General features: G+C 38.0%; 1 protein-coding gene across 1 annotated transcript in view; it reads right to left on the reverse strand.

Annotated features, from left to right (window-relative positions):
- The window catches only part of RYR2 (ryanodine receptor 2), a 735,760-nt gene that overhangs the window by 283,243 nt on the left and 425,899 nt on the right, over positions 1 to 26,618 (reverse strand). Inside the window, exons 22-23 of the mRNA XM_071207362.1 lie at positions 23,329 to 23,432; positions 9,100 to 9,183 (exon numbers count right to left, since the gene is read on the reverse strand). Coding sequence (XP_071063463.1) covers positions 9,100 to 9,183; positions 23,329 to 23,432 — 188 coding nt within the window. The remainder of the gene's footprint in view (positions 1 to 9,099; positions 9,184 to 23,328; positions 23,433 to 26,618) is intronic.

The raw sequence follows: 26,618 nt of genomic DNA on the forward strand, positions 1-26,618 counted from the left end.
CTTCTCCAATGCTCCCAGGTAGAGGCACGGAAGACGCTGAGAGAGAGTGACTGAGGACTCCCAGCGGATGTTAGGAGAGCACACGAGAGTGCCGCCCTATCTCCAAAGATCACCTGGGAAAACCTCCATCCCTGAGATGCCAGCTGAGTCAACAATTCAGCTGATGGCAGTAAAACTCACATCAGAACGACTGAGGCTCGAATGCCCTCCCCATCAGGTGCATGCCCAGAACTCCAGGTAACCCTGGGAGAAGGAGATAAGCCTTGAGTTCAAATGCAACAAAAAATATTTATTCAGTGGGAGAATGTTTCAGACCCTGTTTTAGGAACTAATGATGAATCATTGAATAATACAGACCAAAATACATGTTCTTATTGAAATTACATTCTGGTGGGGAATCAGGTAGTAAACAAAATGAATATGTAAAGTGAGATAATAGAATGGGTAAGCGTTGTGAAGAAAAATAAAGTAGAAAAAGGGAGAAGAGAAGAAGCACATTTTTATAGAGGGTACAATTTTAAAAGCAATCGCAGAAGCCAGGGAGCTGATGTAGCTCAGTGGCTAGATGCCAGTCTCCCACATATGAGGTCCCAGTACCATAAAAAAAAAAAAAAAAAAAAAAATACAGGGGAGCAGCTGTGGCTTATGCAGTTGGGCACCCGCCTCCAGCAGGTTCAGTTCAGTTCTTGGTGCTTCCTAAAGAAGACAAGCAAGACAGCGACCTGACATGACAAGTTGGAGCAGCAAGCAGACGCAATGAGATGATGCAAGGAGGAGACACAATGATGAGACATGAGAGACATGAGCAGGGAATACATGTGGCTCAAGCAATTGAGTGCCTCCCTCCCACATGGGAGGTCCTGGGTTCAGTTCCCGGTGCCTCCTGAAAGAAGACAGACAGACACAGAGAGCACACAATGAACAGCACAGAGAAGAGACAGTGATCACAAACAATGGGGTGGGAATAAATTAATAAACAAATCTTTAACCAAAAACAATAAAGAGACTGAGGAAGACTCTTTGAGGCGGCCTTCGAATCAGGGCCTAAAGGTGGGAACAGACACAGAAAACATTGATTTAATTGAATATAGACTAAACAGAGTAGTGTGGGGATCCAGGGCCTACCCCCTAAGTCCTCAGCAAGTAGCACCTGTGTGACCCAGACATTAGTTAAAGGTCAACAACCACTGCCCCCAGAAGGGAGAAAAGGCATAGATGGTATCATAAAGTACCATCTTCCCAAAGCAGTAAACGTCCTTGGTAAATGTCCTTCCCACAGCACAGTGGAAACCTCACCACACCCCTTGTGTATGCTTCACCCTAGCAGGAACTCTGTTCTTGAACCCGATGGGATGTCCTTGTTCTGAAACCCTTTATATACCACTCCTCATCTTCTCATCTCTTATTGGAGCGCTATCTTCATTCCCTGAACTGCCACCATCAGAGATTCTCTCCTGTCCATAAGGCCCAATAAAGCTTGTACCTGACTAAATGCCACAGGTGTTCTTTGGTCTCAAGGCCACACCAACTCGTGCCCTTCAGGAGCAGGGTTGGAACAAGTAGGATTAAGTAGGATTATGTTTTTATTACCAGTCCTTTGGGGACAAGGCCGACTGGGTTAAAACCCAAAATTAAGCCCAGTCAGGGAAAAAGAAAAAGGAAGTTCTACCTATTATTAACGCATTTAAAAATTTGTGACCTATGAAATTTACCCACTCTATATAAATAGAGTATATAAAGTTTATTCCTTCACAATCACGGTCCCTTGTCTTTATAGAAAAAGCCTAACTATATTTGTAACACCATTTTTCATTTAAGAAAATATTTACATCAACTTAATTTTGTACATGTGCTTGTGTCTATATAAACAGTGTATACATATGGATGCACATTCGGCATCTGATTATTCATTTCAGGAAGTGGCTTTAAAATGATATACACATACATACACTGAGAATATAATGATCAGGCTTTCATCTGCCCGAATACCTGAGGGACACCACATCTCATGCTCCATTTCTATCACTGGCAGTGGCTTCAGTATTGGGGGGAATCAAGTGGGGGAGGCAATATCTAGCACAAGTTTTAAAATAGTCCCTTACAGGATTCTAACACTCTTTTCACTGTCTGATACTCCCTCTTATTTCCCAATGATATATAAGATATATAGTTTGTGACCTACTGTATTTGGCATTGATTTAATAACAGAAAAATGCTACAAGAACAAAACAAAACCAAAAAAAAACTTCAAATAAACGGCATTCATATTCAAACAAGGATGTCACTTTCATTTAAATCTACACATATTTCAATTATTCACACATGTTAGCTATTGGGGACTACAAGCTCTTGGAATGGATTTCTTCTCAGCTGCAGTTTTCTTCATTCCTGTACTAATTTGTCTTATCAAACTATGCCAAGATCAAGAGTTTAATTTTACAACAAATGTACAAAGATCTATGAATTTAAGAATAGATGATAATGAGGGGTACTCTTCAATTACTTATTTTGAGAGGAGGGAGAGGAAGAAAAGGAGAAATGGAGAAGTAAAATAAAATTTAAAAAAAAAAAGAAGTACAATGAATCATATATTTTGGAATAATCCTTAAGGAATTTTAGGGCAGTCAAGTTACCCAAGATGACTTTTTATGAAATGTGTACTAAATATCAGGGAAAAAACCTAATATTCAAATTGCCTATTTCCCAGTGCAGATAGCAGCATTTAATTCCAATTACTTTATCACACTTGACCTGATTATCAAAGTGTCTCTAAGATACTCTCTTGCACCTGCAGCATAGCTAAATTGAACAATATCATTAATGATAAAAGGACATGTACAAGAGGCTGCCCCACTACCACGCCAATGAATTTTATTTCAGAGCTTTGCTTTTAAACTCCAGGTTTATGAGTGGTCAGAGAAATATATATATGAAAGAAACAGAAGAGAATTAGTTTTAACTGTGACCATTTATTAAACTAGATGCTCTTACACAGATCATAGCCCAAAGGCTGTGTGTGCAAATCTGCCTTGTTTCTAATAGCTAAAATAAAAGCAACTCTAAGGGCACATGTGTACCCACTAAAACCTTGGCATTTAGAGAAGATACACTTCCAACAAAGGCAAACAACAAGTAAGTCAAAGTGGAAAATGGCAGAGGAAGACCCGGTAAAAAGCAACAGCAGAAAATAATCGAGTACCAGTTCTTATCAAGCTTTGATGAAAAATTAATCTTCTGATGAACACCATAAATATTTCAGTTGACTGATTTCTTTAAAGAAAAACTAAGACATAATTTCTAATCTGCCATGTCCCAATCTCTGAACATTTCTAATTTTTCATCTACTTATCCAGAGATTATTGGCCATGCATGCACACAACTAAGTTGGAAGGGTATCTTTTTAAATCACCAGTAGGTCACATTTGAATCTTGCTCCCCTCTAATCCAGCCACTATTAAAGTCCCTTGGAAGGAAGAACTTACACCAGGAGGGAAGGGGACATGGGAGATCTTGCTCTTGTAACCATCACCTCTCACTTAAAAACTATACTAAGTAAAATAAAGTGACCCCTACATGGGCATTGCCGAAGACCCCTTTCAGAGAAGGACTTGTCCAGAAGACACCAACTACTGGCCTGCAGGGGTTTTCTGAGACAGTGGAACACACCCTACATGGTTGCTGATAAGCAACACCTGGTGATAAAACTAATTGCTGTCCAGGAGAGCTAGTTTATCAGATCAGAGAAGTTTATGGTACTAATCAATGAATATCAGGTCCCTTTGTGGTAAGAGCCCCGCCCCCTTTGTAAGATGGAAACAATGTCAGCCAATCAGGACGTTTCTTCACTTCTTCCAGAGGGTCGCCCTGTGTGAGCTTCCTTTCTCACCCCCTCCCTAAAGCCCCTTCCCCTTTCTGAATGGAAGACTGCCCAATTCAGAAGTCCGGCAATGAAGTTATAAGATCCTAAGCTACATGAAGAGTTTTTCTTTTATCAGGTTTGGCAATGAGGATGGGAGGTGAAGAGGAGGGGAGGCAAAGAGGATAGGAGGTGATAAGGATGGGAGGTGATGGGAACAATGATGGTTCCTAAGACAACAAGCAGGTTGGGCAAAGGTGCCCTTCTGAACCCTTTCAGTTCTCTTCTCCCTGAGTTCCTCTGGGATTGGAGCTCCACTCTCTGTGCTCAAGCCCGGAGTTTCACTAACTTTTAGTCCAGAGGTTAGCAGGTCAATTTTACTGAGGAAGAGGCTCAAATTTTGACCCTGAGTCCCTAGCCCTTCAGTGCCATCCCCAGTCTCAACAAGAAAGAAGATTCCTTTTCTATGAATTATCTGTTCACATCCTTTACCCATTTTGCATATGTGTAACTAAGAGCATATGAATTTTCTCCTTTATTAAGGATTTTACCAAGTTCATTTTCTAATGTTAACCCATCCTTTCATTACTGTAATAAACAGCTCAGTCATAATATACTTTCCTAGGACATGCTGGATTGTTAGCTGATATTTTATTTAGCATTTTTGTGTCTATGTCCATAAGTAAGATTGGATTATAATTTCCCTCTCTCATACTGCTCTGATCTGGGTTTTGGAATCAAGGTTATACTAATCTCAAAACAAGCTGTGAAGTGCTGCTTTCTTTTTCGTTTGAGAGTATCTGTTCTAGAAGATTTGGTAGAAATCTATAGACAAGCTGTTTGGGCCTATCGTGCATGTATGCATATTTATATTTTAAATTACTAATTCATTTTTTAAACAGCTAATAGGTCTCCATGTTTTCTTTCTTCTTCTGTTTTGATATTATTCTACATAACTGCCCATTTCACTTAAACTTTAAATTTTGGGGGGCACAAAACTGTTGTTTTGCTATCTCTCTTAAAAATATTCCTAAAATTATCAAGAGAACACCCCCATTGGTATCACTGGTCTTTCCATTCCCACCAAATTTATTAGTTTCTGCACTTATCATTTGTTTTAACTTTCTCCAAGAATTACTGTAAATGTTCAGTCCATATATTTTATATGAAGTGTTTCCTCTTTCCTTTCTTACATTTTAAATATTTCATGATAGTATCTTTGATCCATGAGCTATATAGAAGTGTTTTAAAATTCCTAAATGCCATGGCTTTATATGTTTGTTGTTGCTGTAATTCTTTGGATTCAGTGGATGTGATCATTATGATACCAGTGTCCTATGGGTTAAAGGATGTCAAGTTTTTTAAACAGTCCAGGTATGCTGGAGAATTAATACTCACCTACTCTAGGAAGCAGAGTTCTATATATGTCATGCTTTTAATTGTAGGGCTTTAAATCTTTATTAATTTTTAATCATATTTGTTTGCTACAGATATTCATTGGTAAAAGAATTGAGTTTTCATCTACCAGTATGATTATAGATTTGTCTATTTCTTCTTGAAAATCCATTAATATTTTTGAGGTTGTTTTATTTGGTGCATACATTGTTACAGCATGATGCTTGTATTTTTTGATCCTTACGTAGTGACCTTTTTCCAATATTATCTTTGCCTTAAGATCTATTATTTTTGTCTTATATTAATATGCTTCCATCCAGTTTCCTTTTGAGTCATACTGCCTGATAACATCATTTTCTAATATTTTATTTCCAAATTTCCTATTTTCTAAAGTTCTTTTTTTAGATTTTATTTATTTCTCTCCTCTTCTCCCTGCCCCAGTTGTCTGTTCTCTGTGTCTATTTGCCGTGTGTTCTTTTTTGTCCACTTCTGTTGTTGTCAGCGACATGGGAATCTGTGTTTCTTTTTGTTGTGTCATCTTGTTATGTCAGCTCTCCATGTGTGCGGCGCCATTCTTGGGCAGGCTACACTTTCTTTCATGCTGGGCAGCTCTCCTTACGGGGCACATTCCTTGTGTGTGGGGCTCCCCTACGCAGGGGACACCCCTGCATGGCAGGGCACTCCTTGCACACATCAGCACTGCGCATGGGCCAGCTCCACATGGGTCAAGGAGGCCCGGGGTTTGAACCATGGACCTCCCGTGTGGTAGACAGACACCCCAAACACTGGGCCAAGTCCGCTTCCCTAAAGTTCTTGATGTTTCTACTATAGATAGATTTTATGCAGAGTGACTTATCTTTTTAAATCCAATCTGACGATCTCTGTCTCTTAACTGGAGATTTAAAGCATTTACATATTTCGTGATGAATGATACATTTAGATTACATGTCATTTTATTTTTAAAAATAATAACTTTATATTTGACACATATAAAAGAATATGCTTTAAAGCATTATAATTAGAATATTACCAATACCTTTACAATCTGTGTGTTCCTCTTCACCCCACATCCCTGCCTATACCTCATCCCAAAGACAATTAATATCTAGAATAATAATTTGCTTGCTTTAAAAAATATATCCTCATCAAATAAGCATATATTCCAAAACAATATATATTATTTAGTTTTACTTGTTTGGGAGCTGCAAAAAAAAAAAAAAAAAAGAAAGAAAAGAAAAGAAAAAAAAAAGGTTTATTACTGTGTTTCAACTTGTGAGATATATTTTACTTCACTATGTGATTATTATTGAACTTTATTTATTTTCTACTGAGAACATTACTCATTCTCCTTCCCACCCACCTCCCCCGATTGTTCTGCAATCACAATGTTTCTACGAACAACAGTTGACATGTTTGTTATCTACTGGGGTTGGGGGCATGCACTTTCTCTAGGGCATAAATCCTGGAGCAGAGCAGCTGAGTTAGAAGATGTGCTCATGTTTCATTTTAAACAATGTTGCAAACTGGTTTTAAAATGGTTATAAAAACTTCTCCCAACTTTTAGATGTTTGCTGATCTGCATTCACATCAACAATTGTTATCAAGATTCCTTAATTTTAGCTCATAGTGTACGAATAAAATAGTATGTTGGGAATTCAGATATAATATATGCTGTCAGCAGATGTGAGCTCATTTAATGAGCTCGCCTTTTCCATTTTCCCATCTACTCTGAAAAAATGCAAAGCTATGTGAAGAACACAAAGAAAAGCATCAGAATAAGCAGCCTGAAAGCAGAGGACCTTATTTCAAGAAGATAAACATTCGGTAAAGTCCTGTGCCATGTCTGTCTGTCTACCTATCTACCTATCTAATTTAGAAGTCAGAATTGAGATGGCTGCCATAGGAGCATGTAATCCCTTTTAACAGAAAAAGGAAGCCAGACTTCTTTTGACAAAACATAATTCTGTATAGGCTGGTTGTTCTGATAGTGAAAAGTGGTTTTCCCAATTAGGTTTAATGGCAGACATACATATCCCCAAAGTGGAATAAGCGCCAAGGTGTTAATGGACAAAAAAAGGCCATATATGTATATGCATTCACATATACACACATACATGCATAAAACATGATGAAACTAATCTGTTAAATTCAATGACTTTAATAATGGTGTATTAAATTTCTATTTTCCTATTCCTGTGAATATCAGATTAAATAAGGTGCCTCAAAGTGAAAGAGTAACAGGTGTAATTAATAGTTGTTGGTTTTTGTGGGTGTTTTTTTCCCCTTATAATACCTTTTTGGTATACTTTCTTAAAAATTTGAGAGTGAATGGTTTTAATGAGAGCATAGCGAATACTCTGCAAGTCAGGTATTTTATAGTTTTATTGAGTTGTCACCTGATAGATCATTAAATATGATTTCTGGTGATGAATCAATATGCTATTTTTGTTTCAGTGAACTGAAAATGCATTTTTGATAACAAAAAGCCTCATTTTTTATATAGTTTTTTTATGGGATCTTAAGTTTTTCTATCAGTGAAAAATATTTAAGCAAGGATATGTGGTCTAATTGGGAAAAAAGAGCTGAGTTGATCTCACTATGAGCTATTTCTAGTAAAACTTTTTTATATTTTATATTTTATATTTTTATATTTTTATATTTAACCAAAAATTCATGTTGATGTCAACAACTGTATACAGAACAATTATAATAACAGAAGAAATTTTCACACTTAGAGAATATGAAATTTTTTTAAAATTTCAATTTCAATTCAGTTACATAATTTGATTATAGAGAGGTATATCAGCATGATCAGTTGACTGACAAAATATAATGTTCAATGAGGAAAATGCATTGAAAATACAAGTCAAAATAATATTAAATTCCCTATTATTTTGCAATATGTTCATGCAGTTTTCAAATGGATGATAGTAGGAATCAAATCATAACAGTGCTGCTTTCATTGGATACCCTTAAAGTTGATGTAAAAGTGTCATTTCAAAATGTAAACAGAAATTTCAACCTTTGTAACATTTAAACTTTTGATGAAAAATTTTAGAAGTTAACTAAAAAATGTTCAAGTTAATAATATAGTTTTCATCAATTCTTTTAGCAAAGCATATAATTTCCACTTGGATTTTATATTTATTTGGGATAATTTGGGGGCCTGAGAGACTGACAGAAATTATGGTTTGGCTCCTTTGTTTCTATCTTCATTATATTACTGAAAATATTTCTAGGTTGCTATTTATAATCCACAGATCTCAGGAAATTTACTCAAATATGTAAATTTTTTTAAAAAAGATAGGAAATAGCTATCATTTCTTGAGCAATTACTAACATTTAATACCTAAAACATGTCTATGAAGTAGGTACTACTACTACTAGCTTAGCAAATGAGAAAGCTGTACTTTTGAGAGGTTAAATAGGATAACAGATAGAGGTAGTGGGACAACCAGGCAAAACTACTACTTGCTTCCATTTACTCATCTTAAAATGGCAGTAATACTGCTGATATCATACTTACTCTATAAATATATTTTCTTTGTGAAAGTAAATAAGATTAGTAAATAGATATTTTTGGTGAAAAGTGGAAAGCCACATATAATCAGTAAGAAATGTGGACACACATGTGTGCACACATATGCACACAGGGAAAATGACACACTTCTTATACCTCCAAATATATTCTGAGACTGTATCAAACGTAATTCAGCAGTTTACATTTTTGAACTTGAATTTTATAACTTAAGTATAAGCAATACATCTGGGTTTCTGTCAAGAGTTATTTGAGTGCAATACATCTCTGTATAAACTACTTTAATATATCAATAAGACATTCAACTTACTTCTTGGGTAGCTTCATTTTTTTCACCTTTTCTTCAGCATGTTCATCTGATATACCTACATGACATCCTAATGCCAACAAAGTCCTGAAAAACAAAACCAGAGATATGCTACAATAATTTCTCCATAGGGCGATAGGTCCAGAATAACCCAACAAAGTAAAAGATGGGAATAAAACATACTATTTCATCTTGAGAAAAGAGCAAAGTCTTGGGCAGGTGGGGCAAAAGGGAAATTTAATTATTTATAAATTATTTACTTTTGAGAAAAGTGTGAGACATTGGAAATTTTAATGGCACAAATAAAAGAATATATTGAAAAGTAAGTCTTCTTTCCACACCTTCTTCTCCTTTCCCAGAGACACTGGATGCTACCAATATATCATATGGCTTTCTAAAAAGAGTCAACACACATGCACACCCTAATGTATGTGTGTATTGTTTTACTCCCTTTTATATAAAGGCTATATATAAGAAAACAAAAACGGTTCCACAACTTGCTATTTTTTACTTTACAGCATGAACTTTGATATCATTGTTCTTTCATATAAAGCTGGTTTTTTTTAAAAAAAATAGCTCTGCAGTGTTCCATTAGTTAAATATGCCATAATGTTTTTAACGAATTCTCAGAGGTTCAGTCTTTAAGGCTCTTTCCAGGCTTTTACTATTACCAGCAATGCTGCAATGAATAATATCAGATATTTTAATCCATGTACTTTATCTTACATCTGTAGGATAATTTCCTGTATGTCGCATTACTGGGTCAGAGAGTATATGCATTATGAAGTTCAACAAATATTGCCAAATATCTCTTTGTACAGTTAGTAAGAATTTATCAGCCCACCAACAATGTATAACATAACCCATTTCCCATACCTTCTTCAACCCAGAGATATCAAACTGTTTGATCTCTGTCAATAGGCTTAAAATAGAATCTCATTATAGTTTTAATTTGCATTTTTCTTATTATAAATGGACCTGAGCAATTTATTCATATGTTTAGGAGATATCTGCACTCCCTTTTATTGTGAGCATATTCTTTTCTCACTTTTCTATTTGATCCGGATTTTCTTTGTAGTTGTGTATTAGAACCTCTTCAAATAAACTCTGAACTATGAGTTACAATACTTTTCTCTAGTTTTTTATCTTTTTACTTTATGATGTTTTTTCTATGCACAGTTTTGTTTTTACATAACTAAATTGTCCAGGTTTTTTTTATTTTGATTGTTTCTAGGTTTTGAGATAAGGTTTCTAGGTAATGAGAGTTCCCATTCTCAAGTCATTTTTAAAAATATATTCTATGCTTTTTTGTTTTTGTTAGTCTATTACATGGCTTGAGGTAGGGATTCTACTTTATTTTTTTTTCCCCAGATGGTCACCCAGCTGTCCACAGAACATTTACTGGATAACGCATCTTTTACTAATTTGAATTGCCACTTTATCATATAATAAATTCCCATATGCATTTTGAGTACTTCTGGACTTTCTAGTCTAGAAACATCTCATTTCACATAACGTGTCAGGGCCCCAATTTGCCAGGGATTGTTTATTCATATTTTTTAGATTCCCTGTAGTTCTTCCTATGCTGAACGATCTCATTTATTTTTCCAAGAAACATCCTTACAATTCACATTTAGAGTTCATCCTTTATTCCTCAAGGCTTATACAGAAACGCTTGCCTTTTGTACCCAAAAGAATGAGTGGTTTCTCCATTCCCAACAGAAGAAATGTTTGCATGTAAAACTACAAATCCTACTTATGCACCATCTCTCCCATTATTTTAGCAGCTACCCATCTAGGTAAACAGGTGGAGTGTGTTTTCAACTTCTGCTAAACCCTCTCTGTGTCACTCCCAGGAGTTCATGTTGGCATGTGCCCACTCGGCATTTTCTCCCTAGCATCCAGTTGCAGGCATTTACGGTTTCCCTGTCTTTATGAATGAGCCATTCTAGGATACATGTAGTAGTAGCACACTGTGGTTTTAATTTACATATTCCTAATGACTAATGATATCAAGTAGCTTTCAATGTGCTCATTAACCATTCACATATATACCTTGGTAAAATATTTACTCAAAACCTTTGCCCAGTTTTAAAATGAGCTGTATACTTAATATTGAGTTGTACAAGTTCTTACAAATTCTGGGTCCAATTCTTTATTAGATATATGATTTAGAAATACTTTCTCCCAGTCTGTGGCTTGTCTTTCATTTTCTTCTATATATGTATGGTAACTCCGATAAAACTGAAGAGAGAATAATTGTGCTATTAACGATGGTCCATAGTTACATGAAGGTCGTGAAGGTTCGCTGTTTAACTGTTTATGATCTGCAGTCCTTATTGTCGGGTTTTCAAAAATTTATAGTACCCTATGTACAAGTGAAAATTGCCCATTTTAACCACATTCAAATATGTCATGTTAAGGAGTTCATTACATTTACAATATTGTGCTACCATCAACACCATCCACTACCAAAACACTTCCAACACCTCAAACCTGTACCAATTAAGCAATAACTTCCCATTCCCTACCCCAGGACTGACATTTCTACTAGGAATAAATGAGTGTTCCTATTTCTCCATGGCCTATCCAACATTATTTTTTGTATTATTAATTAGCAGCAATTCTAGTGGGGGTGAAATGGTATCTCATTGTGGTTTTCATTTGCATTTCCCTAATGACCAATGATGTTGACAATCTTCTCATTGGCTTTTTAGACATTTGTATATCTTTGGAAAAATATTTATTCAAATCATTTACCTATTATATAACTGGGTTGGCTTTTGTTGTTTAGGATTTCTTTATATATTCTAGATATTAAAACTGTACAAGATAGGTGGTTTCCAAATATTTTCTCTCACTCTATAGGTTTTCTTTTCACTTTTATGACATATGTTTCTTCTAGGAGTCTTATAGTTCAGGTTCTCATATTTAGGTCTCTGTTGAATTCTGAGTTAATTTTTATTTAAGGTGTGAAGTAGGGGTCTTCCTTCATTCGTTAGCATATAGAGTTTTCTCAGCCCCATTTTTGAAGAGACTGTTCTTTCCCCATTGAGTGTACTTGGGACCCTTGTGAAAAACCAAGAGGCCAGAGATATGAGAGTCTACTTCTGAACTCTGAACTTGATTCTATTAGTCTGTATGTCTCTCCTTATATAAGTACCATGCTGTTTTGATTCCTGAAGCTTTGTACTAAGTTTTAAAACCAGGAAGCATTTGTCCTTCAACTTCTTCTTTTTCAAGATGGTTGTGTTTCAAGAAACACTACTGATTTTGGGGTGTTGAGTTTATATCTTGTCACTTTGCAGGATTAATTAGCTCTAGCAGCTTTGTTGTGGGTTTTTCAGAATTTTCTATATATAGAATCCTTTATCTGCAAATAGGGAAAAGTTTACCTCTTCCTTTCCAAATTGGATGTCTTTTATTTGGTTTTCCTGTCTAACTGCTCTATGGATGTTAGGATGTAGGATGTTCACTACAATGTTGAACAAGAGTGAGGACCATAGGCATCCTTGTATTGTTCCTGATTATAGAAGGAAAGCTTTCAGTCTTTCACTGGTGGATATGGAAGCTGCAGGCTTCTCATATATGTCCTTTATCATATCGAGGAAACTTGCTATTACTCCTAGTTTTATAAGTGTTTTTATCAAGAAGGGTGCTGGATTTTGGCAAATGCTTTCTCTGCGACAACTGAGATGATCATGTTGTTGCTTTTTTTCCCCTTTGTCCTATTAATGTGGTATGTTACATTAATTGATTTTCTTATTGAACCACCCTTGTACCACTAAGATAAACCTCACTTGTTCATGGTGTTTAATTATTTAATATGCTTTCAGATTCAGTTTGCTAGTATTTTTCTGAGGATTTATGCATCTCTATTCTTAAGAGATAATGGTCTATAATTTTGTGGCATCATTATCTGGCTAATTATAAGGTATTAGAATCAGGCAGCCCACCATAGATTTAGTAAGAGAGTCTTCCTCCCTCTTCAATATTTTGAGCAGGACTGGTGTTAATTCTTCCTGGAATGTTTAGCAAACTTCAAAAGTAAAACCATCTAGTCCTGTGCTTCTCTTTTGGGGGAGGTTTTTGATTACTGATTTAGTCTCTTTGCTTGTTACTTATCTGTTGAGAGTGTCTATGTCATCTTGAGTCCATGTAGGTAGTTTGTGTGTTTCTAAGAATTTGTCCATTTCATCTAGGTTATCTAATTTGGTGATATATACTTGTAGTAACATTTCATGATCTTTTCCATTTCTGGAGGGTCATTAGTAATGCCTCCCTTTTATTCCTAATTTTAGACAGTTGTGTCCTCTCTTCTTCTTTGTCAGTCTAACTAAAGATCTGTCAATTTAATAGATTCTTTCAAAGGAACTAATTTTGGTTACCTTGATTTTCTTTACTGTTTTCGTTTTCATTCCCTATTTCATTTATGTCAGTTCTAATCATTTTTATTTCCTTCTGCTCATTTTAGCTTTAGTTTACTCTTCTTTTTCTAGATCCTCCAGTTGTAAGGTTAGGTTTCTGATTTGAGATCTTTCCTCTTTTATATTTAAGCATATAGAGCTATAATTTTCCCTCTGAGTACTGCCTTTGCCTCATCCCATATATTCTGGAATGTCATATTTCAATTTTCATTTGACTTGATATATTTGCTAATTTCCTGTGTGATTTTTCCTTTAATCCATTTGTTGTGTAAGAGTGTGTTGTTTAATTTCCATACATTTCCCTACATTCCAGTTCTTTCTCTGTTATTCATATCTTGATTCATTCCATTGTGGTCAGAGAATAATAGTAAGACTTAAATATTTTTTAATTTATTGAAACTTGTTTGATCTAACATGGTCAATACTAGAGCATGATCCATGTACACTGAAAAAATGTGTATTCTGGTGCTGTTGGGTGATGTGTTCTACATATATGTTTGTCTAATAGACATATAGTATCATTCTAGTCTTCTGTTTTCCTTTTCATCTTTTGACTAGATTTTCCATCCGTATTGAAAGTGGTATATTAGTCACCTACTATCAATGTAGAACCATCTATCTCTCTCTTCAAATCTGTCACTATATGCATGCTATGTTCTGGAGCTCTGCCACTGGGTGCTATAGTAGTCAGTCCAAGAGGTGCTGATACAAAGTACCAGAAGTCTGTTGGCTTTTATAAAGGGTATTTATTTGGGCTACAAGCTTATAGTTGCAAGGCCCTAAATAGTGCAACTCAAGGTTACTTAAGAGATACTTTCTCACCCAAAGTCTGTTGCCGCGTGTTAACATAAGATGGCAGGAAATGCCCTCAAGGGTTCAGCCTTCCTCTTTTCTCTAAAGGCTCCATGGTCCCAGCTTCTTCTGATCTCAGCTGTAAGCTGGCATAGGGCTCATCTCTCCTCCCAGGACTCATTTCTTTCTAGGCTCAGCTGCTCTGCTGCTCTGCTCTCTTCACAAGGTCAGCCGTAAACTATCAGGCTCATCTCTCTTCTCAGGGCTGCAGGATCCTGTCTGCTGAGCTCTCTTTCTTCCTCTGTATTCTTCTTCTCTGTGTTCTCCTTCTCCATTTATTTACTTCCGGGAACTCAAGCATCAAAAACTAAAAAACTCTCTTCTCTGTCATGTCATTTTCTCTGTGAGTCCCTACCTACTATTTAGGACTCAATATCCCAAATCAAAGCCCTAATCATAATTTAATCAATAAAAGTGAAACCTCTTAATTTAATACAATCTAATATGCCCAGAAGAAAAGATCAGTTTACAAACATAATCCAATATCTATTTTTGGAATTCATAAATACCCAACTGCCACAGGTGTATAGATGTTTAAAATTGCGGTCTTCCTACTAAAATGACACTTTATCAATGACCTTTCTCCTTCTAAACTGTTTTTGACTTAGTCTATTTTATGTGATGCTAGCATATCTAGCCCAGTTCTAGTTTTCCATTTGTGTGGCTTATTTTCCCATATCCTTTCACTTTCAGCCTATTTGTCTTTGAACTTCAGGTGAGTGTATTGTAAATAGCATATACTGGGTACTGCTTTTTTTAATCCTTTCTGCCAATATCTGGAGAGATTAAACCCTTTACATTTAAAATAACTACTGATAATGCAGGACTTTCTTCTGCTATTTGCTACATGATCTTTGTAATTCTTCTGTTAATGCCTACTTTCACAATTGATTTTTTGTATTGTATCATTTTTAGTCCTTTCTTATTTCTTTCCATGTATATTTTTCATATTTCTTTTTGTGGTTACCATGGGGCTAAAGTTAAATATCCTAAATATATAGCAGTCATGTCTGATTTGATACCAGCTTAACTTCAATAGCACACATAAATATGATCCCTATACCTCTCTGCTGCCCACTTTTTTGTTCTATTTGTTACAAACCATAGATTTATCCTTACTTCTTTTGCATTTGCATTTTAGAATCTGTAAGAAGTATAATGTGGAGTTGCATATCATAAAATACAATAGTACTGGCATTTATAATTACCTTTACCAGAGGTTTTTATTCGTTATGCTGCTTTGATCAACAGTCTAGCATCCTTTCCTTTTAGTCTGAAGAACTCCCTTTAGCACTGCTTTGTAGAGTAGATCTATGGTAGCAAATTCCCTTAGGTTTTGTTTATCTGGGAATATCTTAATCTCTTACTCTTTTATTTATTCACTTTTATTTTATTTCTCCCTCATTTTTGAAAGACAGTTTCACTAGATACAAAATGCATAGTTGGCAAATTGCTTTCTTCCAGCGCTTTAAATTTTTCTTCTCACTGCTTTTGTGCCTTCATGGCTTCTGATGAGAAACAGGCACTCAATTTTATTGGGACTCACTTGTACATAACACATTGCTTTAATCTTGCAGCTTTATGGACTCTCTCCTTGTCCCTGACATTTGACAGTTTGACTAATATGTATTTTGGCCTGTTTCTCTTTGACTTTACTCCATTGGGATTGGTTGGGCATCGTGAATGTGCATGTTCATGTCTTTTTATTAAATTGGAAAACTTTCTGCCTTTATTTCTTTGAATATTCCATCAGTACCTGTCTTTCTTCCCTCTCCTTCTACAACTCCCACAGTATGTACATTGGCAGGCTTGATGGGGTCCCACAGGTCTTTTCAGTTCTGTTTTTTTTTTTTCATTCCTTTTCTTTTCTGTTCCTCAGCCTGAATCATTTCATTTGTCCTGTCTTAAGTTTACAAATCCTTTCTTCTGCCAACTCCAATCTGCTGTTAAAACCCTCTTATCATTTCAGTTATTGTGGTCCTCTCCTCAACTACCAGTATTTCTGCTTGTTTCTCTGTATTTAATGAGATTCTAAAATCATTCATTAATTGTTTTCCTGATAACCTTTAGTTCTTTTTCTTTGTTTTCCTCTATCTCCTTGAGTATACTGGGGACTTGTTTTCAAAGTATTTTTCTGGTATGTCCAAAGTCTTTGATAGTTTCTGGTTTTTTTATCCTCTTCCTTTGGAAGGACCATCATTTCCTGTTTCGTATTAGTCTTATCATCTTTTGTTCAAAGCTGTACATTTTAGTATTTTAAATTGTTGAACCTGGGATTTAGTCTTTGAGCTGTCTTTTCTGTTATGTTTGTATCCAGCTAGTGATACAAGAGAGATTTCCTTGAGTCCAGGATATATAGACAAAGAAACCCATCCAAAAAGTACCTTTCACCTTGCAAATAGGTGTGCATTAGCTGGTACTCTTCTTCAGCATTGAACCATCCTATCAAGAAGACCAGCCTGAGGTGAATGTGAAGTGCAGCATCCTCTCTGTCTTTTCTAAGCATGTGTCTTTTCCTGGGCTTGTGTTTGCTCATGGCCTTAGGAATTCCCATTTACAGGAATTCAAGTGCCTCTTCTATTCCCTATGAAACTGACTTTCTTACCCTCAAAGGTGCTCTATTACATGACTTAAAGCAGGCAATTCTGTCATAGGCTGCTTTAAATTGTTTCTTACACTGTTTGAGCTATATGCAATCTGACTCTGTATGCAAGGCATGTTCTGGGAGGGGGAGCCAGAGATAAGTTTCCTAGTAAGTCTTCCAGGCTGTCCTCTGATTGGGTGGCACTTACATACAGATACCTCAGTATGCACAAAAGGGTCTGTTCTGCTTCTGCAAGAACAGGGCCAGGGCCCCAAAATGGGAGTGCAGGCTGACTCCACACTGCCCTGGGAACAGTTTGGGCAAAGGGGCTGGAAGGCTGCCAGAAGCTTCCCCTACCTACCACTTTTAAAGCTGTGTATTCTTGATTTGACACTTGCCCAGTTACTGCAACCCTTTAACTGCGTTCCAGAGTTTCTCAGGAAGATGGCTCTGCCAGTTTTTGCTAGTAGATCAAACATCCTGTGGGGAACAGCACCTTGGAGCATCTCATACCACCATCTTGGGTGACTGGAAACCAGCTCTTTTCATTTTTTTCATGTTCTTAATGGTTTCTTTTGAAGTAAAAAGTTTTACTTTTCATGAAATCCAGTTTATTAATTTTTAAAATTTTATGTATCACATATTTGGTGTTATATCTAAGGATCCTATGCCTAACCCAAGGAGGTAATGTTGAAAATGAGCAACAGATAATTTTAATACCATTTGGAATTCTGTAAGTCACACCAAGTTCTTTGAATAAAAATTCTTTGGTCTCTGGCTGATGGTTATTAAGACCATCATATTTGATGATTTAATGCTGTTTTGCCTACTTGTTTAAAAAAGTCTGCCTTAGGGGCAGTGAAAGTGAAGGATCAAACCACAAACCATGCTGTAAACAGATTAGCTGTTCTGAAATGTAGTGAAGAATGACAGAATTAGAGAAGCATAAAAGACTAGTTGAACGGACAGCGGGAGGAACAGTAGTGGCCAGCAGCCTGGCTTCCAGAAGGCTCTTGGTGCTCGGCGTCCTGTAGCACCACCAAGATGCCCAAGAGAAAGATCAGGCTGAAGCGGCAGGGAAGGAGAAGCGCAGGAGGAGGTCAGCGATGCTATTCACTAAACCTGCTCCAGTGAAAGTGGAAGCGAAGTCATAAAAGGCAGTGGGATAGGATAAACCTTCAGACAAAAAAGTGCAACCAAAAAGAAAAAGGGGAGCAAAGGGAAAATAAGCTGAAGTGGCTAACCAAGAAACTAAGATTTACCTGCAGAAAATGGAGAAACTAAAAATGGGAGAGTCCAGCCTCTGATAAAGCAGGAGAGAAAGAAGCCAAGTCTGGTTAATACCATATACCACGTCTTATCAGGGGTCCCTGTTTCTCCCTTCTTATACATCCAGGGGAATATTTTTATCAGCTATTTTGTAAATGCAAGTTTTTTAGTAGATCTAGAAGAAACATTTTTAGGAAGGCAATTAGAATCCAACCCTGTCCCATTTTTTTTAATGCAAATGCTTTTTTTTTTAAGAGGGGAAATCATTTGCTGGTTGTTTATTTTTTGATACAACCAGAAAATAGGTGGGATATTGAATTATCGGCTGCTTTGACTGTCTTGGGTGTCAACATTCCACTGGGCCTGACGGTTTTTATACCCTATAATACAACACATACTAAAATGGTGACTTGGAATCACAGTCATGCATTTAATATGTGTTGAACATTTTAATTACTCCTAGACCCATGTTTTTTAGTAGGCATGTTTCTTACAACCACTCCCTGATCTTGGCTCTCCCTCTCAGAACTCTGTAACATCCTCGGTTGTGGTCATCCAGTTTTTCTAGTAACTTTGTTATGTGCTGTGCACTATTAGAAATGTATGCCTGGTATTAAATTGTGAATTAGTGGAACTTAAAGATATAATAGTTTATCAACATTTGAAGATATTGGTACTTGAAATCCTCTTAAGGAAAACTTGCCTCCAAATTTTAAGCTGGAAAGTCATTGGAATAACTTGAGAAAAACAGCTACATGGCTTTTTAGGTTTTTGGTACGTACATTAAGAATTGTGTACAAATTGTTCATAATGTCTGTGATCTTCAAAACAACCAATAAAATCTCAATTATGAAAGAAAAAAAAAACTAGCTGAGGGTGTGTTAGTCTTACACTTGTTCCTTCCACGGTATCTTGCATATGCATTCAATAAATATTGACTAATAGATTAAGCAGCAAGAATTGGTTAATATGACCTTCTTATACTTCAACTTCATATTTGCAGATAATGAGAGTAAACAGACTGGCACAGAACCACAAAGGGAATTTGAGGCATCCCGTAGATAAGCACTTGATATGTAAAAACCTTGATTGCGAGGGGTCCACCGCAGGGTCAGGGGAGGAGCTGAGCGATGGCATCTGGGCGGCTATCTGGGTGGCCTTGGCCACCTTCTGATAGGGAGCTCTCGGGAGCAGGCCAAGCTCGCGGAAAGGTCGCGAGGACGGGGCCTCGTGGGGCGCCTCAGGTCGGAGTCTAGTACCATCAAGGTCAGTCATCATTACCTGCAGCGCCACCATTTTGCCCAAACCGGTGAAAGTGAGAGTCTGGGGGCGGGGCGAAGGGGCGGAGGCCACTCAGCGTGGGGAGTGCGCGCAGCTCTGCGTGGATTGACAAAATCAAAGGCCAATCAGACGATCGCCTTAAATTGGAAGGTGGAACCAGGGCAGACTGGCGCGCAAAAAGGTGGCTAATTTTGACAGATGGGGGCAATTGTTGGGTTAGAACCCAGCATGGGGCCAGGCAGAAGGAAGCCCACGGGGAAGAGCTGAGAGAGGCCGCAGGTGCCCTAGCTTGCCTTGAGGCGTGCGCCACTCTATGCCTTCTGGACGAGAAGACTCGATCGTGAATCCAGCCTAGCAAATCAGGCAGCCTTCCCTGCCCTGTCTCCCTCACAGCTGATGAACCGAAATAATGATTTGTGAAAGGACTTTATTATTATAAATAAAGGGTGCGTGGGACAGGCTTTATAAAAAAAACCAATATCAACAACAACCACAAAAAAACCTTATAGAAACTGAGCTTTACAGTCTCTGTTAAAGAGAAAATGTCAAGAATGACTCCTATATAATTGGTTTGTGCTATAGGATTAGAGGGGGGTGGAAATCACTGCATTTGAGGTCCATTAAAAACATCCCAGCAAGGCAGCACTGGAGCAAATGATATGTGCTGGACACCTGGTTGCTGGGATGAGGAATATGGTAGTAAATATTTAAAAATCTTGGTCACTGACTACATGGGGTTTACCACTGAACATGAATGGCAAATATTAAATTAACTGTGAAAGCAGTATTACAAATTGTGGTGAGAGTTATAAGAACTTAATAAAATATTATAAGAGGGGGAAAGGAAGTAATGGGGAAACTTTTCCAGAGACAGACTGTTAAGCAGAGATCTGAGGTCTGTGTAGGAAGTAGTCAAAAGGTGACAGAAAGAACTTTCCAGGCAAAGAAAACTATATATGTGAGACAGTAAAAAGCTTAACAAAAGCTGTTGCCTAAAAGACGAGGGAGCTGGAACAGAGTTAACAAGAGGAAATGTGATTCAAGATACACCGAGACAGAAGGAGGTGTCAGAGCATCCAGATCTGAGGGTTTTGGATTCTACTTACGTGTAAAGGGAAGCCATTGACTGGTTTTGAGAAATTTATGTTTGGTGGAGAGGGGGCTGCTGGGTGCAGAATGAGCTAAAAGAGAGAAAGCTAGAGGACAACTAGAAGGAGCAGGTAGGACACTGTTGTGGCAGTCAAGGTGACAGATCGAGGTGGCTGGGACTAGGGTGACTGCTGTGGAAATGGAAAAGGGCATAGATTCGAGAAATGCTTGGGAGGCCCTGGTGATGAGCTAAAGGGAGGGATACACAAAAGGGAGTGTCAGGGATGACTCCCAGGTTTCTGGCCTGAGCAGAAGGATGAATGGGGGCACCGTTCATTGGGGAGGAGCAGCAGAAGTAAGGCTGTAAGTTCAAGATGCTTCTGATACATCGAGGAGTGACGTCAAGTATGGAATACACAATTCTGTGGCTCAGAGGACAGGTCTGGGTAGAGGTGTGCATTTGGAGAACTGGTGGTACTTAAGTCAGGGTGTGGTGAGGATACCTCCAAAGAATGTGCACAGTGAAAAGAAAGAAAGGGTGCTGGAGTGTGCATGAAGAATCACAATGTTGAGAGCCTGGGAAGGGGACTGCGAGCAAGAAAGGCTAAAAGGAAGAGGGTATAGAGGTAGGAGGAAGCCTGCTCCTTTAGCCCAAATGATGCCTTCCCTCTGCTGGTTTTCTCTCTTCCTTCCATATTGCTCTTCTAACTCTCCCGTGTCCCTGCCCCCCACTCCTCCTCCATACAGAGGTATGTACAGGAGCATATTGCATTATCTTAAATAAATCTGAAGGACAAAATACTGGACTAGAACAAATGTTCTGTTGTATTGTACTTACATTTTTGTTAACTTTCAAAGAAAGATTACATGAAAGCATACTACACATTGATTAAAAATCATCCAATGTTATTTTCCAAAACATGAGTCATTTATTCTGAAATGAAGAGCTGGCATTTGGAAAATAAGTACTGAGAACTAAGCCAGAAACTGAAAGTTCATTAGTATTGGTAAACTGGGGGAACAGCTGACAGGCATGCTGGAACACGCTGTTCTGGACGAGGGTGTCAGAACTTCGCTGTACTGTACAATACAGAGATGACAGTTCAAGTTTAAAGTAAGCTGTCTTTGTCAACAATTCACATGACAGAAAATCAGAGAAAGAATATCAGAATGTCATATTCACATTGAATCAACCCCAAACCCAAAATAAGGATATTCTGGAATGATTCCTTGCTTGTTATTTGAGACACACAGGATTTAAATAAAGTTATTAACTTCTCTACTGATATTTTATAACAAAAAAAGTTATCTTTTAGAGTTTTTTTTTTTTGGTCAGATATATGGTACTTAAGGTTTTATCCATTATCTCTTTAGTTCCCTCAACTATTCCACAAAGTAAATACATTGTAATCTACATTTTACTGATGAGAAGAAAATCTAAGGCTCAGATAAGTTATCTTACTCCAGCAAGATTCCAAATAATTGGACCCAGGACAGCCAACTCCAGGATATGGGCTCATTACCTACTATGTTCTGGTTTCTGTCAACTAAGTAAGTGAATAAAGGAAATACAGAAAGTAAGTACTGTGCTTTCTCTGACCTACTGGAATTGGACATAGTGTGAATTTTGGATAAGGGCTTTTTCCCCCTAATTTGAATTTGAAAGAAATAGGCAAAGCCAGCTCATCATAAAACTGCTACAAGCACCACTGATGTTGATGCTGATGACCTTTCAACATCAACAAAGAAATGTTAAGGTCTAGCTCATGAAAAGAATCATTAGCCTTCACCACAGGGAACAGCTCCATGGTACATGCAGCCTGATGCGTAATCAAACCAGGAGCTGTTAGAGATGAGATTATATGCAGGAAAGGCTCAACAAATAAATGCAAATGTAGATTGCTACACTCTAGTGCTTCCCAGGATTTACTATTTGCACTAGCTGGCTTAGCTGTCAATTCCTAAAATTATAGAGAATTTATTGCAAATTTAACTAAATTATGTTAGACCATGACCTTTCAAAAAAGACATTTTGCTGTAAAGATGGAGAAATAATGAGCTGCCCTGAATTACCAAGTTAAATTGGTGAGTTTTACATCATGAGCACAAAAAAGGACAGGAAATGCTGGAAATAAGGTAAACGGGTCACATGCACATATTATGCATTCTTTATTATAGGCAACCCTTGTCATTTTTTATTTCTAATAGATTCACAATTGATTTGTATATACTCCTTTTCCTTCTAAGTTAGTAGCAGAGACTAACCTCACTCAGTGCCCACATTTCAAAATGAAGACATAAAAGATTCAAGTTTTAAAATTTCTTTTAAAAATTAGTTATATTCAATAGATAGATAATTGATCTCTCAAATTAGTATAAAAGTTTCTCTACACTTATTCTTACCAGCTTTATTTTTTTGCCACAGACCAGTTGTAAACAATCTGCACTGGCCCCAGATGGTAGCCCTGGGCTCACACCCAGGGTCCCTCTGTAAGATCACAGAAGCCTCCTACTGAGCAGTACCCATTTACACATTTACATCATAGAATACGCTTTTGGAAATACTGACGTAAAGCTTAAAGACAGAAAATAATAGGATCAAGGTCTAATTCCAGACAAACAGTAATAGGATCCATTTATAGATTATGAAAAGTGCTAACTGGAATTAAAATAACATCTATACCTTGTTTCCTTCAGATAAGGCAGATGGGGGGAAGGGATTAAACTCACTTCAGGGTCTCAAGAGACATCTGTAAATTATAATTGCGCTCCTGTTCAGGTAGCTTGGAGAACTCCACCAGACATGGGTGTTGTCTCTTATTGTCATCTCTAACCTGCAACAGTACAAGAAATGGGCATGTAACAGCCGCCATTAACAAACACTACCGACGGTGACGGCTCTCCCTCATTCTCCACTTGGCACAGTTCACAGGGCCTGTGCCAGGCGATTCCCACCCAGATACCCAGCCAGCCCACTTGCTCGGTTCCATCCGGCATTTGCTTACACCTCCCATTCTTGGTGAGGCTTACTCTGCCAAACTTCCTAGCATGCGCACCTACCCTACTACCCCTTTTCATTCGTCCATAACACCTACCACCCTCTGACAGACGAGCACCTGACTGATTAAGATACCGGCCATCTCTCCACACTAGAACAGAAACCAAGAGCGGGCACTTTGGTCTCTGAGTAACACTTGGCACAGTACGGGCAGGCAATAAATACTTTGTGACCTGACATGAATTGTGTGTAAGAAGGGTGTGATAACGGCTTAGTTTGAATGTACAGTATTTTTATGTGTTTAGAGCTGACTGGCTGCTATCAGCTGAATCAGGTGGGTGCAGCTGTTCCTGAAACACTGTCAGTTACCTCCGGCTCTCAAATCACCCACCACTTTCATCAGACTGGTTAGCATAATACATAGCTTCCCGTTAATTCTTCAAAGTCCATAGTAGCTATCGGATGAAACGAAGTTCAGATTTTAAGAATGAATGAATGAGAACGATGTCCCATCTCCTTCCATTAGAGATTAGGCTTTGTATCTTCTTGGAGGCCTCAGTTACATAGGCATGACTGCCACAGTAGCTCCTAGGTGACAAGCAGATGTTGCCTGGGGATAATTACTAGCTTCTATAAATGCCACATAAAACTAAGCAAATATGGAAACATCAAAGCCAGTGTCTCTGAGTTCTGAGACAATCTACTCCCCATTTCTGTAACCTCTGCTTCCCCTTTTTTCCCCACACCAGAGAATAACTGATAGCACCATCCTCTCAGGTGTCCAAGCTACACTCAGCCATCTAACCAGATCCCCTTTCCTCTGACCCCTATCATGCCCTTGAGCCCAGCACACCTCTGCACCCTACTTCCAGGCGCACTGCTGTGGAACTTATCACCTTTCACTGCGGCTCCTGGCCCTCTCCCGAGTCTTCTGCCACCCTCCTCCTGAATGTCCTTCAACGGTCCGCACCACCTCACAGATCAAAGTCAGGTTCTGCCCTCTGGCATACGCTTCCAGGCTGCCTGCCATGTGCTTCCTCTGCCTCACCAGCACCTCGTTTTTCATTCTCTGGCAAGACTGAACTAGTGAATGCCTTGCTCCTTCCACCTCCACACACTTCAGCTCCTTGGCCTAGATCCTCTGCTTCTCCCTGACTGCTAGCCAACTCATTCTTGTTCTTCAGGTTTAGATGAAATATCACCTCCTGAGAAGCCTTCCTTGATTTCCCAGGAAAGACCTAACTATTCCTTCTGCATGCTATTAGACCCTCCAGTTCAGGGCTCAGCTTGTAACTGTTTGCATGTCTTTCCCACAACTAAACTGGGGATTCCTAAAAGGCAAGCACAGTACCTCAAAGGCAAGGCATCTTCAACTCTGGGACCCCAGGACCAGTAGAAAGCCTGGCAAGTAGCAGGTGTATGGAAGTGTCAAAGGGACACATCAGTGACTAAATAGGTTTGGCTGACGTCATTCTATAGAATAGAATTCCTGGTATTTTCCAAAATTTTTCAAAAGAAACTATATAACTTCCTTGCCAAAAAATCTTATTCAACATGCTTGACAGCTTAGTTTAAATGACTCCAAAGAAAAATACATCTCAATCTTCCAAACCGCTACAGAAAATTTTAGAGAATTTATGGATTTACCCTAATAACTGGCATGTACATTAGTCTAGATTAAGAAATCATTAAGTCGGGGATCATAACTATCTGAAGAAGAGGAGTTTTACAGAAGAGCTAGGAAAAGAAGCATGAAGCAAAATCATATTTTAAATGTAATGATGTGAAATCGCCTCCCCTGTCAGTTTTAGACTCTCCCAAGTTGCTGGTCTTCTGACACAGTGCCTGGAGCTGTCCTTGCCCATATGGGGCCCTGAGAAAACAATTCTCTTCATCAGCAAATATTTATTGACATATGCCCTACACCAGGAAAGTTTCTAGGTGCTTATACTACAGCAGCAGCCAAGTTTAGTTTCTCCCCTTGAGGCCCATAAAGCTCAACGCTGCTTTTATAAGCCTCAGACCAGATAAAGAATAACTTGGGTTACTGTGGGAAGAAAAAATCTGAGACACTGGAAACTTAAAGAGTACTTGGAATGTAGCAGGGATATGATGCATGATATTGAACTGAAATGAACTTAACTGGAGAAGTATATATTGTTTTAAATATAACTAAGACTTCATTACAAAATATAATCACTTGGGTGATCTTATGAACTTGACAAGGGAGCTCTTTGCTGAGCATAAGGCCAAGAAATAGTTGCTATATGGTTTATGTGAGTGTGTGTATGTGCTTTGAATATGAAATCTTTTTTAAACCTTCTTAAGTCTATAGTAATAATCTTTCCCTCATCTTGAAAGACCTGGTGAATTCTGTCTATAATTCATCTGGCCATTAACTATATATACATTTAAAACATCTCTCCTCTTACTAACTTTAATTAATGGTTAAATCTTTTACTTAGCATTCATATAGTTCCTTAATTGTTAAGAACCACCACACCAGGGAGCCAAGAGTGCCTACAACTGAAAGCAGGAGAATTGCATCCAGCATCTATGTGAAATCTAAGCCCCCTCTTGATATAGATGTGGAGTGGACATAACTATTCTAAGGTCTACAGGATGGAGGAATAGAATATGGATTAGAGTGGACTTACTGATATTCTATTCATGAACTATTGTGATTAGTAATCAAAGAAAATGTGGCATTGGTGTGGAGAAAGTGGCCATGGTGGCTGCTGGGGGTAGGGAGTGGGAGGAAGAGATGAGATGTGGGGCGTTTTCGGGACTTAGAGTTGTCCTGGGTAGTGCTGCGGGGACAGGTACTGGACATCGTATGTCCTCCCATGGCCCCCTGGGTGGACTGTGGGAGAGTGTGGGCTATGATGTGGACCATTGACCATGAGGTGCAGCGGTGCTCAGAGATGTATTCACCAAATGCAATGAATGTCTCATGATGATGGAGGAGATTGTTGTTATAGGGGGAGGAGTGGGATGAGGGGGGTTGGGGGTATATGGGGAC

Source organism: Dasypus novemcinctus, chromosome 13 (assembly GCF_030445035.2).
Source record: "Dasypus novemcinctus isolate mDasNov1 chromosome 13, mDasNov1.1.hap2, whole genome shotgun sequence".
NCBI classification, from domain to species: Eukaryota; Metazoa; Chordata; class Mammalia; order Cingulata; family Dasypodidae; genus Dasypus; species Dasypus novemcinctus.